We start from the raw sequence: 14632 nt of genomic DNA on the forward strand, positions 1-14632 counted from the left end.
TGGGTTTTCTCCGGGTACTCCGGTTTCCTCCCACATTCCAAAAACATGCTAGGTTAATTGGCCACTCCAAATTGTCCATATATGAGTATGAATGTGAGTGTGAATGGTTGTTTGTCTAGCATATGTGCCCTGTGATGGGCTGGCCACCAGTCCAGGGTGTACCCCGCCTCTCGCCTGAAGACAGCTGGGATAGGCTCCAGCATGCCTGCGACCCTCGTGAGGTTAAGTGGTACAGAAAATAAATGAATTTATCATATTAAAATGTTAAAATTTGTGCCTACTGTTGGCAGGCAGTGAGGTCAGAAAGAGACGGTGTTAGAAAAAAAACTCTCTGAAACCGAGTGTTCAAAGTCATACCAAACTTCTTTCACAACTGACTTACAAATGTGCAAACCTCATTATTTGAAACTTTGGCATCGTTTATCATGAGAATATAACAATCTAAGAAAAGTGGAAAAAGCTAAATAGGTCCCCTTTAAAGTATTTGTCCTAATAAGCATACCAGAGGTTATTCAACATTTGTGTCCATCTTCAAATAATTATAAAATAATTTCAATTATTAAATCAGATTATGTAATAGTATTCGGGTTGTCAAAGCTACCAGAAATCAAGACATTAAATGACACGCTCCTGGACACTGCAACTTGACTCAAATATTTATTAATGTAACATTAAGAACATTTTCCTAAATTCAATAGTTGACAGTGGACATTGACAGTGAACCTGATTTGTATTTTTAAATGCAAGAATTTAATTCCCATCTCATTTCATGACAAGGCCAACAACAATGCAGCTGTGTGCCTGCTCTACCTGGGCCGGCTCAAGGAGTCCCTTGGCAAGCTGGAAGGCCTGGTTCAGCAGGACCCGGCACTCTACCTCCATGAGAGCGTGCTCTTCAACCTGACCACTATGTATGAGCTGGAATCATCACGCAGCACCCAGAAAAAGCAGGCACTTTTGGAGGCTGTGGCGTGCCGGGAAGGGGACAGCTTCAACACTCAGTGCCTGAAACTGGCCTGACGAGTATGATAAGGTGAAACATATCACATCTTCTAGCAGTACCAACCAACACCCAAAACGTTCTGGCTCCTTTGAGAAGAAAGTGAATGTTCATTGCAAAGGCATATGGTTTACTCTTAACGGAACACGTCTTCTTTAACAAACGCTGGCTTAACGCTGTCTATAGACATTGGAATTATTAACTTTTTGTCAAATACACAAATGTAGACTTTTGTTAACTTTGTCCACAAAACACAAGAGGGTCTGGTGACACATGCTGGGGTCACCCAAGCCAGGGCTACTTCTATGTTGACAGTTATTTACAATACTGTACTTCTTAAACATCCCACTTGTTTTCAATGAAACTGGACCGGACACCAAAATAAGGAAAATAGGTCACGTTTTGTTTGATCATTTCACATTTTAATTGTTGATCATTTTAAACTGTTGCAGCTTTAACTATCTCATAATATGCTCCTAGCACACAACAAGCAAGCAAGACTGCAGTAACGCATCCACGGTGGGTTTTTCCGGTTAATTTATTATTATTATAATACTTTAGATGTGTTTCAAGGCATACAGAAGAACTGCTATTTCCCATCCTGGTCTGATTGCTAAGATAATTGCCTGTGTTTGGTAAATATTCATTTACAGTCATATTATTCTGTCAAATCTCATATACATGTCGTACCACACCACTAGTGGTAGTGGTTTTAAAGAGGTACACAATGTGGGACTTGACATGGGCATTATGCTAAGACGCATTCTTCAAGACTAATACACATACACAGGACCATACAAAGCTTCTCCACATAAGCAGACACCTGTAATACTGGATTAACTCTAATGCCACTTTAATTCAGCTTTCTCTTGCTGGGGTTTAAGTCAAGCCATATTCATAAACCACTACATGTTTTTCCTTTAAGCAACAAGCTGTCCAAAAAACTTTTTGTTGTTGCATTTGTATTTTTTTTTAAATCACATGAATATATTACTGTCTAGTTCAAAGGAGTCGCTGTGTTTAAGATCTTAAAATTCACTGTTTGCATATTGTTTTGCTCATCATACATTCATGTATATTAAGAGATTTGTCTTAAATTTAATTAAATAAATATTTGAAAACATAATTTGATAGGAACAGCATTCAATATGATGTTTGTTATTTCAGTTACACATTTGCAAACTCGCAAACTAGAGAGCTAGCGAACTAAACGGTAGCCTTCAAGTTATTTCCTTTAAACTTAAATAGCCAAAAACTTACCACTTCCACACGGATAGGGAGGATAACTATTAAGAGTTATTTAACCTTTAACATGAACATTAATCAAACGTAATAATTTTTTCTGGGTACATGATACCATACAGCATCCATATCAAACTTGCGCGGGCCGCACTAACATTAAACTTTCATATCAAGGCGGGGGCCTCAAACTAGTGTCCTGCGGGCCACATTTGGCCCGCGGGCCGTGTGTTTGAGACCCCTGCCCTAGATGGACCACATCAATATGAGCCAAACACAAAACAGTTAGTTTGGCCCGCAGCGTATCAGAAAGGAAGACGCAGGAGAAAATGATTAATCTAATACAAACATATAGCTGCTAATTGGATAATCGATTAATTGTTGCAGTTCTACTTCAGTGAAATGTTATCCATAGAAATTATATAAGATCTTGCTAGATTCAAATGTATATCAGCATCTATACATTGTCATGTGCACGTATCTGTTTTCCTTGTGTCCCACCGTCAAACAGGCAGGAAGTGACTTTATTCTGTACATTGGTTTCAGTACCTTGACATGTTTGTTCCACAGAACGGCATGAATGGAGTAAGCCCTTTTGTCAGTCATACAGTCTCTTTGTCTCACTGGGTGGAGGCAGGGCGATAGCATACACGGAGTACAGATGAGTGAACGATTCAATTGGGAGATCTACTTTTTAATAATAATTTTCTTAAAACAGGTTAAAAACTTGTCGCATTCTTGTAGACACAATTTTGTGTATTGTCTTGTGACACCCCTATTATGTAGTATATAAAAGTATCAGTAGAAAGGCTACTTGTTACATTCATTTCTTTATTAACAAGCTGATGAAAGACAGAAAATAGAGAACTTGCAATGTTGTATGTAGCTACAATATTATAACAACTTTTTGTTACTTGACAGCAAAAGTTATTTTTTATATTTTGAATCTGAATCTAGTGCAACTGGTGGTCATGGCATCTTCCTCTTACGGTTCTTCCTGCAGAGAAGCCACATACTTCTTTCGAATCTCGAGGTCATCCGCTGGCCGGTTGTAGGATTTCCATATCGGCTTCCCCACAAAGAGCCTCATGGCCTTAGTGTAATTCTGTGGAGACAAGAAGCTGCAAGTTCATCTAGCTCCATCCTTTGTCTATAAACCTGCTATTTGGTACCCCAACTGAAGAATGGAGGTGGCATAGTAGAGTTGGGACAGTGAATACAAAAACAGTATCCCTAAATGAAAAGGTACCCACAGTGCCGTAGAAACAAAAACAAGTCACCATGGTTATTAGCCCCACAGTAAATAATGTGTTCTTATTGCACCAAATAACCTTACTTATTTACAGGTCTTATGTTTTCTCCTATACATATTGTATTCATCATTGATTTGTTTTCAATTGTATTTTTTTCCCTGCAGAAACATGCAATGAATGCATGTCCCCAAGCTGTATAAACAATTCACTTTCCACAATCAATCAAAAATGCAAAAACCGTACACATTCAAAACCAAAAGTTCGATTTCACTAAATGCACTGATCGATTAAAACTCAAAATAAATGTTTTATTTTTCCTCTTCAGGGGAAAAGGCGGCGACTTTACCTTTTTAATATGATCTCTATGCAAACATGTTCAGGTAAACATTACCAACTTAACACAGTAGTGTTGAATACGTGTGGGGGAAGAATCGTGAGTTTTGTAGTTTTATTTTGGTAATGGTTTAATTTAATTTGAACATGCATCAGATTACAATTGAGTGCATCCCATAATCAGTTCACAGTTCCACATGTCCAAAAGGAGTAGGAAGAAGCTAAGCTTATTAAATCCTACCCCTCAATCTGATACTTTTACAATCAGTAACTGTTACTTTTGTTCACTTCCTGCTTTCCTAATATAGTTTAAGGTTTTTTTGTCACGTACCAAAGTACAAGGTTATTTGACACTGACATCAGCAAAAAAAAAAAACACAGAAAAGCAAGCACAGAGATCATTTGTGTTATTATGAGGTTTGCCCAAGTTGCAAGGCTTTGAGGCTGTCACTTGGGATCTTAAAGTTTCACTTTTGCCACTGATTTTCTACGACTGCCTAGGCCATACCAACACATGCCCTGGCAATAAGTTTAGGGTCCATGTCATGCTGGAAGACCCATGCACCAACCATCTTCAGTGTTCAGAAGGTTCTGCTTTGTGGTGAGAGGGTAAACTAGCAAAATCAGGAGATCAAATTCTTACTGTCTCGTCCAGAGTAAAGCGGTGGTATATGCCGGCTGGCAGGGTAATCAGGTCACCCTTGCGCATGGCGATTCTTATCCAGCGGTCCTCTTTGTCCCTGACGTCGAAATACGCCTGGCCATCAAGGATGTAGCGGATCTCATCATCCAAATGGATGTGTTCCTGATAGAACACTTTTAACTGATAAGATGGATACGAGACAGGAAGGTTTTCTTTAGTTAATCGCTTTTCAAAAATAAGTAGATGAATTCATGACTTTTTGATTTATACACATATGTAGGTCTACCATCTCTTCATAATTTGGCAGTGTGTTCTTCTCAACGGTGATGATGTCCATATAAGAGTAGCCTTGCTCCTTCCTGATCAGCTGCAGCTCTGGGTCATCATCATAGATGTCTGCATTCAGCTGAAACGGCAAAACAATGTCTACTAAATAATAGCAACACACCACAAGTACCAATGCCACGCAGTTAGACTGCAGCGAAGTACTTACTATGGACCCGAAATGTAGTTCGCTAACATGTGATTTACCTTCCAGTGAATAACACCGAGATTTTTCAACGTCTCCAATGAAACGGGTTGATTCGGTTTGAGTTTGTGGGGTTGTCTCTGGTCTTCATCGGAGGTGTCCATGTACCAGGCTTCTATCCCCATGCTCAACAGTATCCACCACAACAAGCAAAGCAAAAAGTTGAGCTCCTTCTACCACAATGGCGACCGGTGTTGCGTTCAAGTACACTCGGTTGTAATTTAAATTCTAACATGACGTTCATACATTACATTAACAAAGTCGACTGCGGGTAGAATTACCACAGTTAAACAGGCTATTAGTCGCATAACTTTAGTTTTGACTCATTTCAACACAAATTGTGTTTTTCATTTAAAACCACGTAAATTAGCACTGTGGTTTCCAGGCAGGTTATGGACGGTGAGCGTTATTATTTTTCGAAACATGCACGAGAGTTTTAAGTATAATCGTTATTGGTTGATGACAACGTTTAAAAATAAATACATGACGAGTTAGACAAAATTAACTCCGACGAGGATGGGATTCGAACCCACGCGTGCAGAGCACAATGGATTAGCAGTCCATCGCCTTAACCACTCGGCCACCTCGTCGCATATCGTCAATGGGCGACCTAATTTGTTTAAATACATGCGATGATGTTATGAGTAACTGAACTGGTTTTGAAGTAGAATATTGCATTGTACGTTGTGTTCTGGTGGGACCCATGTGATTAAACAATTTATTTTCAAATAAGTAAACAATGTAGTAAGTTTCGACTATTATATATCTGTCCACGCGAGGGCGCCAAGACCCAACATATGCTTAATTGGTTGGCTAAAATGACAATGATTTGACCTCTTCGTGCTCCTTCATTGCATAAGAAAAACTAAATACACCCTTGATGTGTATTCGACAATTATCAAGTCTCTCATTTTATTCAATCACAACTGACTAGAAACGTTCAAAACAAGGGAATACATTTCATGTTGTGTTTCCTTTTATAGAGTTTGCATATACCACATTAATATCTTGTAAAGTATGATTTGAAGGTAGCCACAACAAAATACTTACATCTTTAATAAGTTCGGACTGCATTTATCTGAGATTTCTGAATAGCCACAGAGAGGAAAAGTACTTCTAATTGATTGGCCTATTACATGTCAATCAAAGGTTGTGTGGTCTAAGCTCTGCCTTCAGGGACATATCAGCCAATCAGGTTTATGTATCACCGCCTCCATATTGATAGAATGTATTAGGTATTTCCGGGATTGTGTGCCTCAGACGCTGAGCTGATTAGAATGTCTTTTATTTCACATATTTTTGGAACCGTATCCTTAATCAATATGCATATATCTGGACTGCCTCGGTGTGATAATAGAAAACTGGCAAAAATTACTTTATTGAAGTAATTTCTGATTTTAATTGATCGTATTGATAGGTATTTAATGATTAGAAATATGCAGATGATTAATAACGTTAATCATCCTCCATCCATTTTCTATTAGGGTCATGGGTGTAGGCTGGAACCTATCCCAGCAGACTTTGGGTTGAGAGGCTGGGTCGCCAGCCAATCGCAGGGCACATAAAGACAATCATTCACTCTCACATTCATACCTAATATCAATATTTTTAGTACACATCACAAGGAATAACACAGTCCAAGGGGATCAAACATTTATTTACCCTTATTAAAAGTTACAATAAAACCATGAACATCTTCAAACGATAGCAAAATAAAAAGAACCAAAAACATTGGCCAAAACATATTTACAGAGAAAGTTTGCAGATAAAAAGCTCACATTTTGTACACAATCCCAACCCCCCTGCATCATAAATTCTGAAATGTGAACGCTGCAATACTCAAGCTTGAATTGGGGTTTTTGCCTGGAAAGAACCAAAATTCACAAAAAAAGACATGGATCTTCTCCCACCTCCCCTCATCGTTTTTTTTCCTATACATGACAAAATACTTCAAATTTGGGGGTAAAACATAGGAATGTAGATTTCTAAAAATTAAGCTCATTTGAAAGGTTTCATGTGTCCATGTAACAGTCATTTCGAGTGAAGGAGATGGTATGCCCCCGCTCTGCAACGGCGGCAATCGTTAGATCCCAAAAAAAAATAAGATGAGAGAAAAAACATGTTATAGGTCTGCCACGCTGTCAAAAGGATGCTTCTCCATACATTGGTGGGGGGGGAAGTCAGTATTCCTGATTCGCTCCTCATCCAGTTCATTACCTTATCCATATGATGGTCCCTGTGTGTACCATGAGGGGGCGACACAAGCCTTACATCAATTTGAGGGCCCGGTGAGATTCCGTCTGTCAAAGAACTACTAAAAAAAGGCAAGTGAAGTGGTGGTTGAATCAGCAAAACGTGATATATCCTTTATCTTCTTTTGTAGTTTTGTTGTATAACTTTAAGAACGTGGCATGAGTCTCTCTTATATATATTTATATACTTTAATCTTGGAAAATTAGTTCAGTCGCTGGGGTGCAGTCACTCCGCACTGGCGTCACCCTCGGGGGCTGCGGGTGTCGTGTCCTCAGCTGGGGCGGCAGCAGCAGCAGCGGCGGCGGCGGGGGCAGCGGCCTCCTCAGCCGGGGCAGCCTCTGTGACCGGGGCCTCCTCGGCTGCTTTGGCCTCTTCTTCTGGGGCTGCGGCTGCCTCGCCTTCTTTGGCCTCTGCAGCTGGCGTCTCCTCTTTGGATTCCTTGGCAGTATGGCCGTTCTCCTCGGGCTTCTCCTCGCCCGCGGGGGATGTGGCCTCATCCTTGGCCTCCTCGCTGCCCTTTTTGTTTTTCTTCAGAGAAATGCCCTTGAACTTGAAGGAGTTCTTCAGAGAGAACTTCTTTTTCTTCTTGCCTTCCTTGGGGGCCTCCCCCTCGGTTTTAGCAGCCTCCCCCTCTGTCGCAGGAGCAGGCTCAATGGCGTCTCCGGCGCCTGCCTCTCCTTCCTTGGCCGGTTCGGCTGTTCCGTTGCCATCTGCAGCAGCCACTTCCCCATCAGGTTTGGCTGACACGTCACCATTGGTTTTGACATGGCCGTTCTCCTAAAAAAAACAAAAAATTTAGTGCTAAATATCTCATTACAAAACTATTGACTTTGATTGACAGCGTCTCAGAAGGGAGGGGGATGACAGCTGTGTGCACCACCCCTACTACACGCAAGGGGGCAGTAACGCTGCGCGTATAGTTACACGTTAAAGAACAAAGGAATTCCCCTCTAACTGCTCCCAACTGTTCTACCCATCAGTGTGGCCTGGATCTAAGCATCTGAATTCAATCATAAAGCATCATGTCTACGGTGACCAAATGGGACTTTAATGCATCATAGAAATGCCTAAAACATAAAAAAAAAGAGCGCACACCCGCTCTTTTGTCTGCAACTTGGCAAAATGCGCCTCCAGCAGAGCGCATTTGCATCATTTGCACTGCGCATCTTTTGTCTGCCCGAAAGGCGAACATTCCCAACGATTATTGGAGGCAAATTATGAGAGAAAATACACTTAAAATCGACGTCTGTTGGCGAATTTGGCTAGTAAAAAACAAAATTCGTTTAAATTTGAGTTTGAATGAAATTTCATCCCCCGGGGGACACGAATGAACAAAGGCAGGGTTTGGGGGTGATCTTCTCCATTCGACGTCAGATCCGCTAGCAAGATCACTTCTCGGATTATTTCATTAGAAATGCTCGTTTCCGGCGATTAGAAAGTAATTTAGAGAAATAGTTTGCTTCTGCTGCTGAAGCCCACTGGTTAGTGGGCGTTGGGTGCCATGTGGCTCCCCGCTGTGCGCACGCCGTGGGTTCGATCCCATCCACTCACCTGGCCGTTGGCTTTGGCTGCGGCAGGGTCTGCAGCGGCGGCTTTCCCCTCGACAGCTAAATCTCCCTTGGACATGGTGGCTCCCATTTTCCCTTTTAGGTGCTTTTAAATGAAACCGAAAAATCAAAAACCTCAAAGTTGTCTTTTAGGTTTCAAAATCCAGCTCAAGGATGTTGAGAGAGATCTCGCAAAAAAATTGGGTGAAAAATCCTTACTTCACCCTGAAGACACGGAGAACGTCCCCCCCAACGACTATAACTGTTGAACCCAAGGCGGCTGGTCTCAAATTAAAGGATGTTGGAGATACAACTGTGTGTATTTCAACCGCGCCTCAAAATCGACCATAGTCTCCTCCCATGGGCGTGTCCAGCCGGCCCCGTAGCCAATGGGATGCCGGGGGATGGGCCTCATCCACCCCTGGCGCTGCAACAGCATGTCACGCATGCCTGATGGCTTCAGAACACCGGATTTTCCAACTTTTGTACATATCACTTGTTGATTACATTGCTCACATAAATTATCAATATAAAGAGATATCTCGTAGTTATGTATATATATCTATATATATATATGTATATATGTGTGTGTGAATCTTATTTCTGTTACACACCCCCTACATTACATTTTATAATGGAAATAAAACACCGAAATTCAAAATTCCTACACTCCCGCAACTGCATTCATGGTTATAATAGACTTATTGAACCCCATCCCTCCTCTCACAAGCAGTGATTGACAGCTGTGACCTTACTTAGGCTGTAAAGAATCCACATTGTCAATGAATTACATTAATACAGCAGTATAGAAGGGAGCGCCTTAATTAATCATAGGACTTTCCGGTAATTAATCATACCTTTTTGTGAATTGAAAAGTTGCAGCTCTGGTCCAGAGCTTTCAAAAATCAATATCAAGGTACAAAGGAAGAATCTTTGATGGTACCACTACCACCCAACACTAACTGGTGTACTATACCTACAATATATATGTACAGTCCTATAAAGTACCAATGTATTCTCAGGGCATTCAATCGATCGTTTCGATCGAAACGTTTCGCCTCTCTTCTGAGCAGGCTTCATCAGTTCATGCTCAAAAGACTTGGTAGGACACACACCAGTCAGACTAGAAAGGACAGCTCTCATGTAAGACACTGGTTCAAGATTTAAAGTATTTATCCTGGAAAGGAGGAGGCAGGTCCAGATGGCAATGGTTGGCTCTGACGTGGAGTCAAATGACGATCATTATAGGATACAATGGCGTGGGGGCCTATGCCAACCAATGATGGTTGTTTGGTTGGTATTACCTTGCTGTTTCCTATAACTACTGAGGTAGTACTACCTTGTAGAGAAAAAACGACTGCCACACACCACATGCTAAGACGGTACAGTGAAATGGAAAATGGAAATCTAAATACCCTTTTATCTGACATCATAAACAATGTCAAGTAGATCGTTTGTAGTACATTAAAGGGATAGTTCCGATATGACCTCTGCCATTATTATTCATTCATTTTCTACCACTTATACTCACAATGGTTGCGAGGTGTGCTGGAGCCTATCCCAGCTGTCTTCAGGCAAGAGGCGGGGTACACCCTGGACTGGTCGCCAGCCAATCACAGGGCACATATAGACAAACAACCATTCACACTCACATTCATACCTATGGACAATTTGGAGTCGCCAATTAACCTAGCATGTTTTTGGAATGCATGGAACCCACGCATGCACGGGGAGAACATCCCTCAATGCCAAATAAGCCCCTCTACCTGCCCACACGCACAACCAAAACTTTAAATTATTGTTATTTATTCTAAATTATTAATTAAGTATTTGTACAAATTACTGTTTACGCGGTACATTGTTCATATTTGATGTCATCTATTTATTCTCCACATTATTTTTTATTGTATTTTTTGAATTCAGAATTTTTTAATTTTTTATTTTTTATTTTTTATTTTTAATTTTTTATTTTTTATTTTTTATTTTTTATTTTTTATTTTTTATTTTTTATTTTTTATTTTTTATTTTTTATTTTTTATTTTTTATTTTTTATTTTTTATTTTTTATTTTTTATTTTTTATTTTTTATTTTTTATTTTTTATTTATTTATTTATTTGTATTATTACACGGGAGCCAGGCACCGACATTTCGTTGGCAATTTCACTGCTGTGTTATTGTGCAATGACAGTAAAGAAAGTCTTATGTCTATGTCTATGTCTAATTGTGTCGTTATCATGAATAAATCTTGAAATTGATATTTCTGAGCAGCAAAACAGTTTTTCATTGACTTTAGAAGAAACTGTAATGGGTTGAAAATGACAGTAATCTGGTTACATAACAGCCAGTCATTTATTGGACACGTTCAGTGACACTGGTGCTGTTTTGTCATGAACTCAAGAGAGAAAGACACTGAATTGACTTGTCTGACATAACGACACCAATCACACCAACAAGACAATGACACATCATTTTGGAGTCGTTAGGTTCCTCGTGTAAACCTGTTGGTTTACGATTATTTCCGTCACTTTAAATGAAATGATCCCCTCTTTTCCATCATCAAGTCTATTAGACTATTATCTCAGCAATGATAGACCCATTCTGATCATAAAGATAATCCATGTCCTTGTTGTGTTTGCACAATTTCATTCATTTATTATTTCCTTTTCATTATCTTCAGCATCTCTGACGGACATTCCAAGAATCAAAAAGCCCAAGGATCAACCCCCTCGACTTTGACACACCCGCACACAAGCAAGTCACAACCGTGGTATGCGAGGTATGCATACGCCACCCAAAGAATGATCTCCATCCTTTCAATGGGCTGAACTTCCCAGAGTGGAATACACCCTCAGGGGTTTTAAATCTGCACCCCCCCCCCTCCCACTCCTCCTTTCTTACCATCCTTCGTCCGACCATACATTCTCCCAAAATGAGTCAAGGCATACAACATGTTTGAAAGCCATATTTCAGTCCCTTCCCTTCATCCAATGTGCGTCTAATCATGTGCTTGGAATTTCTCTTTCATGTGTGCCTGTAGGTGGAGTATTGACCAGGGTAAGGGCTATACATTAAGGATGTTGAATTTCAAAGGGCTGTACCACAAACCAGGAACAGGCCAAGCCCAGGAACCAGGGACACTTGTTTTTGTACTTTGGTATTCTAGAAATCCTCAACTATGTTTGTTTTTGTCTCATTTGTCCAGTTTGGAATTCCATCCATCCATTTTCTATAGCGTTTATCCTCACAGGGGTCCCGGGCATGCTGGAGCCTATCCCAGCTGTCTTCGGGCGAGAGGCGGGGTGGACATTAATTTATAATTTATTGTTTATTATGACATATATTTATTCTCCACATTGTTATTATTATTATTATTTATTATTATACGGGAGCCAGGCAACCACATTTCATTGGCAATTTCACTGCTGTGTTATTGTGCAATGACAATAAAGGAAGTCTATCTATCTATCTACCTTGGACTGGTCGCCAGCCAATCACAGGGCACATATAGACAAACAACCATTCACACTCACATTCATACCTATGGACAATTTGGAGTCACCAATTAACCTAGCATGTTTTTGGAATGTGGGAGGAAAACCCATGCATGCACAGGGAGAACATGCAAACTCCACACAGGGATGCCAGAGCGAGGAATTGAACCTGGGTCTCCTGGCTGCGCGCTAACCACCCGGTCACCGTACTATATTAATATTATTTTACAAATAAAGTGATATATAGGAATACATTTTTAGAATGACTGGATGCATTAAATAACACAAATACATCCAAAATATTAACAATAACCAACAATAACATTCTTACAGAATTGCACAATTTATAGTAATTTCTGTATACATATAAATTGAGTAAAATCTTATGGATGATGATGATAATAAGTGAAGGGTGTATGAATTTGACATCATATGTTGTTATTCCCGATTGTTGTTGACGTCCAACAACATTTAGGTCTTTGTGAATTGTGCCTTTAATTGCTTTGTAGTCATCATCAATGTTTGTCCAGTTCCTTGATGTCTTTAACACAACAAGTACTTTGGCATCCTCAGGTCCTCCATTTAAAGGAAAGCCGCACTTTGGCCCGTCATGCACAGTACTTATGCAAGACAGGAACAATTCAAGGTACAGTATAATTAAAGACAAAGCTTTGTGTTACAGTGTCAACATCCAAGTTTTTTTCTTGATATAGTGCGGTTATCTTTGTGTTTCATTGTGTTTCATTTATTATTGTGTTCAAATTGAAAACACGTCTGTCATTTTGATAATTCAGGTCAAATGTCTGAAGGGGAATGTGACTGTAAAAAGTTTGGCAACCACTGATGTAGACGTTTGTACCCTGTTTCATCATGCAGATGTGCTATCGCAGTTCTATTTACGGGTTGCGGAGAGATAAAAGTGACCCAAAACGGATGCTGTTTTTTCTTTTTTACGTTGTGTGATAATAAAAGGCTTCAAATCAAGTGAGCCATTTGACTGCAAAGGGATTCTTGTACACATGCACAATATCCAAGATATCCAATACTGTCTAGAATTAATTACCAATATCTTTTCCGTTAAACTTGTGTGTAATGAAGACATAATGGATCTTTTACTGTGATGCCCCCGGATGCCTTTAACAAATAAACACTTACATGCAGTAATGCCTCACTTAGCGTGGCAAATGAGTCCCAGGCCGGACTGTGATAGGTGAATTACCACGAGGCAGGATTCCTTGTTCATAAACTGATTATTTCCATAGATAAGGGAACGGAAAACCGTGTAAATTATTAGAGCCCCTTTGACATTAAATAACACCCCTATAGTCAACCTTTACAAACAAATGTGCAATTTGTCAATGCCTGAACAGACCCTGAAAGCTCAAACATCAATAGACCTTTATAGGAATTTAATGAAGAAATAATACAATAGAAAAATTCAACTTGTCAGACAGACAAATACAAATCTCAAATTAATTGCATGTCCTCTACGCCTCTTCTTCGGTGTCATTTTTTGCAAAAGCGCATGATTTTCAAGTTGCGGCTTTTAAAAAAAGCGTAGCAAGTGTCCCAACAACCATGATAAACAAACTCGTCCTCCATCTTTGATAAATCACGTGATGTTGATGTTTATGTTTTACTGTGCATGTCCCATTGACTATATTATATATTGACTGATTATAGCGGTGCATGTAGACCAGAGATTGGAATATTCCTTTCCATGTATACCATTGTTTTTGGAAAGACAAAAAACTCTTATGTAATCATGGCTATGTTGGCTTAAATAAAAATAAAAATAAAAATAAAAATAAAAATAAAAATAAAAATAAAAATAAAAATAAAAATAAAAATAAAAATAAAAATAAAAATAAAAATAAAAATAAAAATAAAAATAAAAATAAAAATAAAAATAAAAATAAAAATAAAAATAAAAATAAAAATAAAAATAAAAATAAAAATAAAAATAAAAATAAAAATAAAAATAAAAATAAAAATAAAAATAAAAATAAAAATAAATAAAAAAAATATATAAAAATAAAAATAAAAATAAAAATAAAAATAAAAATAAAAATAAAAATAAAAATAAAAATAAAAATAAAAATAAAAATAAAAATAAAAATAAAAATAAAAATAAAAATAAAAATAAAAATAAAAATAAAAAAACCTGATATAAACACACCCAAACACACCCACAACAGTGAGAATGTTGCATGGTAATGCATAGCATATTAGGGCCTTACTTGTTCACTACAGACGCTTGCATCACAAGTTTTGATGAAAAGGTCTGATTTTCTTGAGAAAAAATGCAGCTGTGGCTGGAGGACTTCCTCTGGTCTTGGTCTAC

General features: G+C 38.8%; 3 protein-coding genes and 1 non-coding gene across 9 annotated transcripts in view; 1 reads left to right on the forward strand and 3 right to left on the reverse strand.

Annotated features, from left to right (window-relative positions):
- The window catches only part of trappc12 (trafficking protein particle complex subunit 12), a 37216-nt gene extending 23182 nt beyond the window's left edge, over positions 1-14034 (forward strand). For 2 of the 5 annotated variants that reach the window (XM_058090371.1, XM_058090373.1), the window contains exon 12: positions 778-6946. In XM_058090371.1, the coding sequence (XP_057946354.1) occupies positions 778-1020 (243 nt within the window). In that variant the 3' untranslated portion in view covers positions 1021-6946. Of the gene's footprint in view, positions 1-777; positions 6947-11474 lie in introns of those variants that run through there. The other 3 variants (XR_009132368.1, XR_009132369.1, XM_058090374.1) reach the window with 3 other exon arrangements.
- adi1 (acireductone dioxygenase 1) lies at positions 1457-5394 on the reverse strand. Of its 2 annotated transcripts, none has more exons than XM_058090377.1 (4): positions 5000-5389; positions 4755-4874; positions 4469-4648; positions 1457-3344 (listed from the first exon to the last, which is right to left on the reverse strand). In XM_058090377.1, exons 1-4 carry the CDS (start codon positions 5120-5122, stop codon positions 3225-3227), a joined length of 543 nt encoding a protein of 180 aa, XP_057946360.1. In that variant the 5' UTR covers positions 5123-5389; the 3' UTR covers positions 1457-3224. The 2 variants fall into 2 exon arrangements, with proteins under 2 accessions (XP_057946360.1, XP_057946361.1); XM_058090378.1 differs by having other exon boundaries at positions 3210-3360; positions 5000-5394.
- On the reverse strand, positions 5506-5587 carry trnas-gcu (transfer RNA serine (anticodon GCU)). The gene has a single exon. It is a non-coding gene; the product is annotated as a tRNA-Ser (tRNA).
- Positions 6636-9099, reverse strand: marcksl1a (MARCKS-like 1a). The gene is made up of 2 exons (XM_058090376.1): positions 8802-9099; positions 6636-8027 (listed from the first exon to the last, which is right to left on the reverse strand). The coding sequence occupies exons 1-2, from the start codon at positions 8886-8888 to the stop codon at positions 7476-7478; spliced, it is 639 nt and encodes a 212-aa protein (XP_057946359.1). The 5' UTR covers positions 8889-9099; the 3' UTR covers positions 6636-7475.
- Positions 14035-14632: the final 598 nt, after the last annotated feature.

The sequence above is a fragment of the Doryrhamphus excisus genome, chromosome 13 (genome assembly GCF_030265055.1).
Source record: "Doryrhamphus excisus isolate RoL2022-K1 chromosome 13, RoL_Dexc_1.0, whole genome shotgun sequence".
NCBI lineage: Eukaryota > Metazoa > Chordata > Actinopteri > Syngnathiformes > Syngnathidae > Doryrhamphus > Doryrhamphus excisus.

Coding starts and splice junctions, on each gene's coding strand:
- marcksl1a (XM_058090376.1), bottom strand. CDS start 8,888: ATGGGAGCCACCATGTCCAAGGGAGATTTAGCTGTCGAGGGGAAAGCC. Junction 8,028..8,801: donor CAGCCAAAGCCAACGGCCAG/GTGAGTGGATGG, acceptor TGTTTTTTTTAG/GAGAACGGCCATGTCAAAAC.
- adi1 (XM_058090377.1), bottom strand. CDS start 5,122: ATGGGGATAGAAGCCTGGTACATGGACACCTCCGATGAAGACCAGAGA. Junction 4,875..4,999: donor TCGGTGTTATTCACTGGAAG/GTAAATCACATG, acceptor TTGCCGTTTCAG/CTGAATGCAGACATCTATGA. Junction 3,345..4,468: donor GCTTTACTCTGGACGAGACA/GTAAGAATTTGA, acceptor TTGTCTCCACAG/AATTACACTAAGGCCATGAG.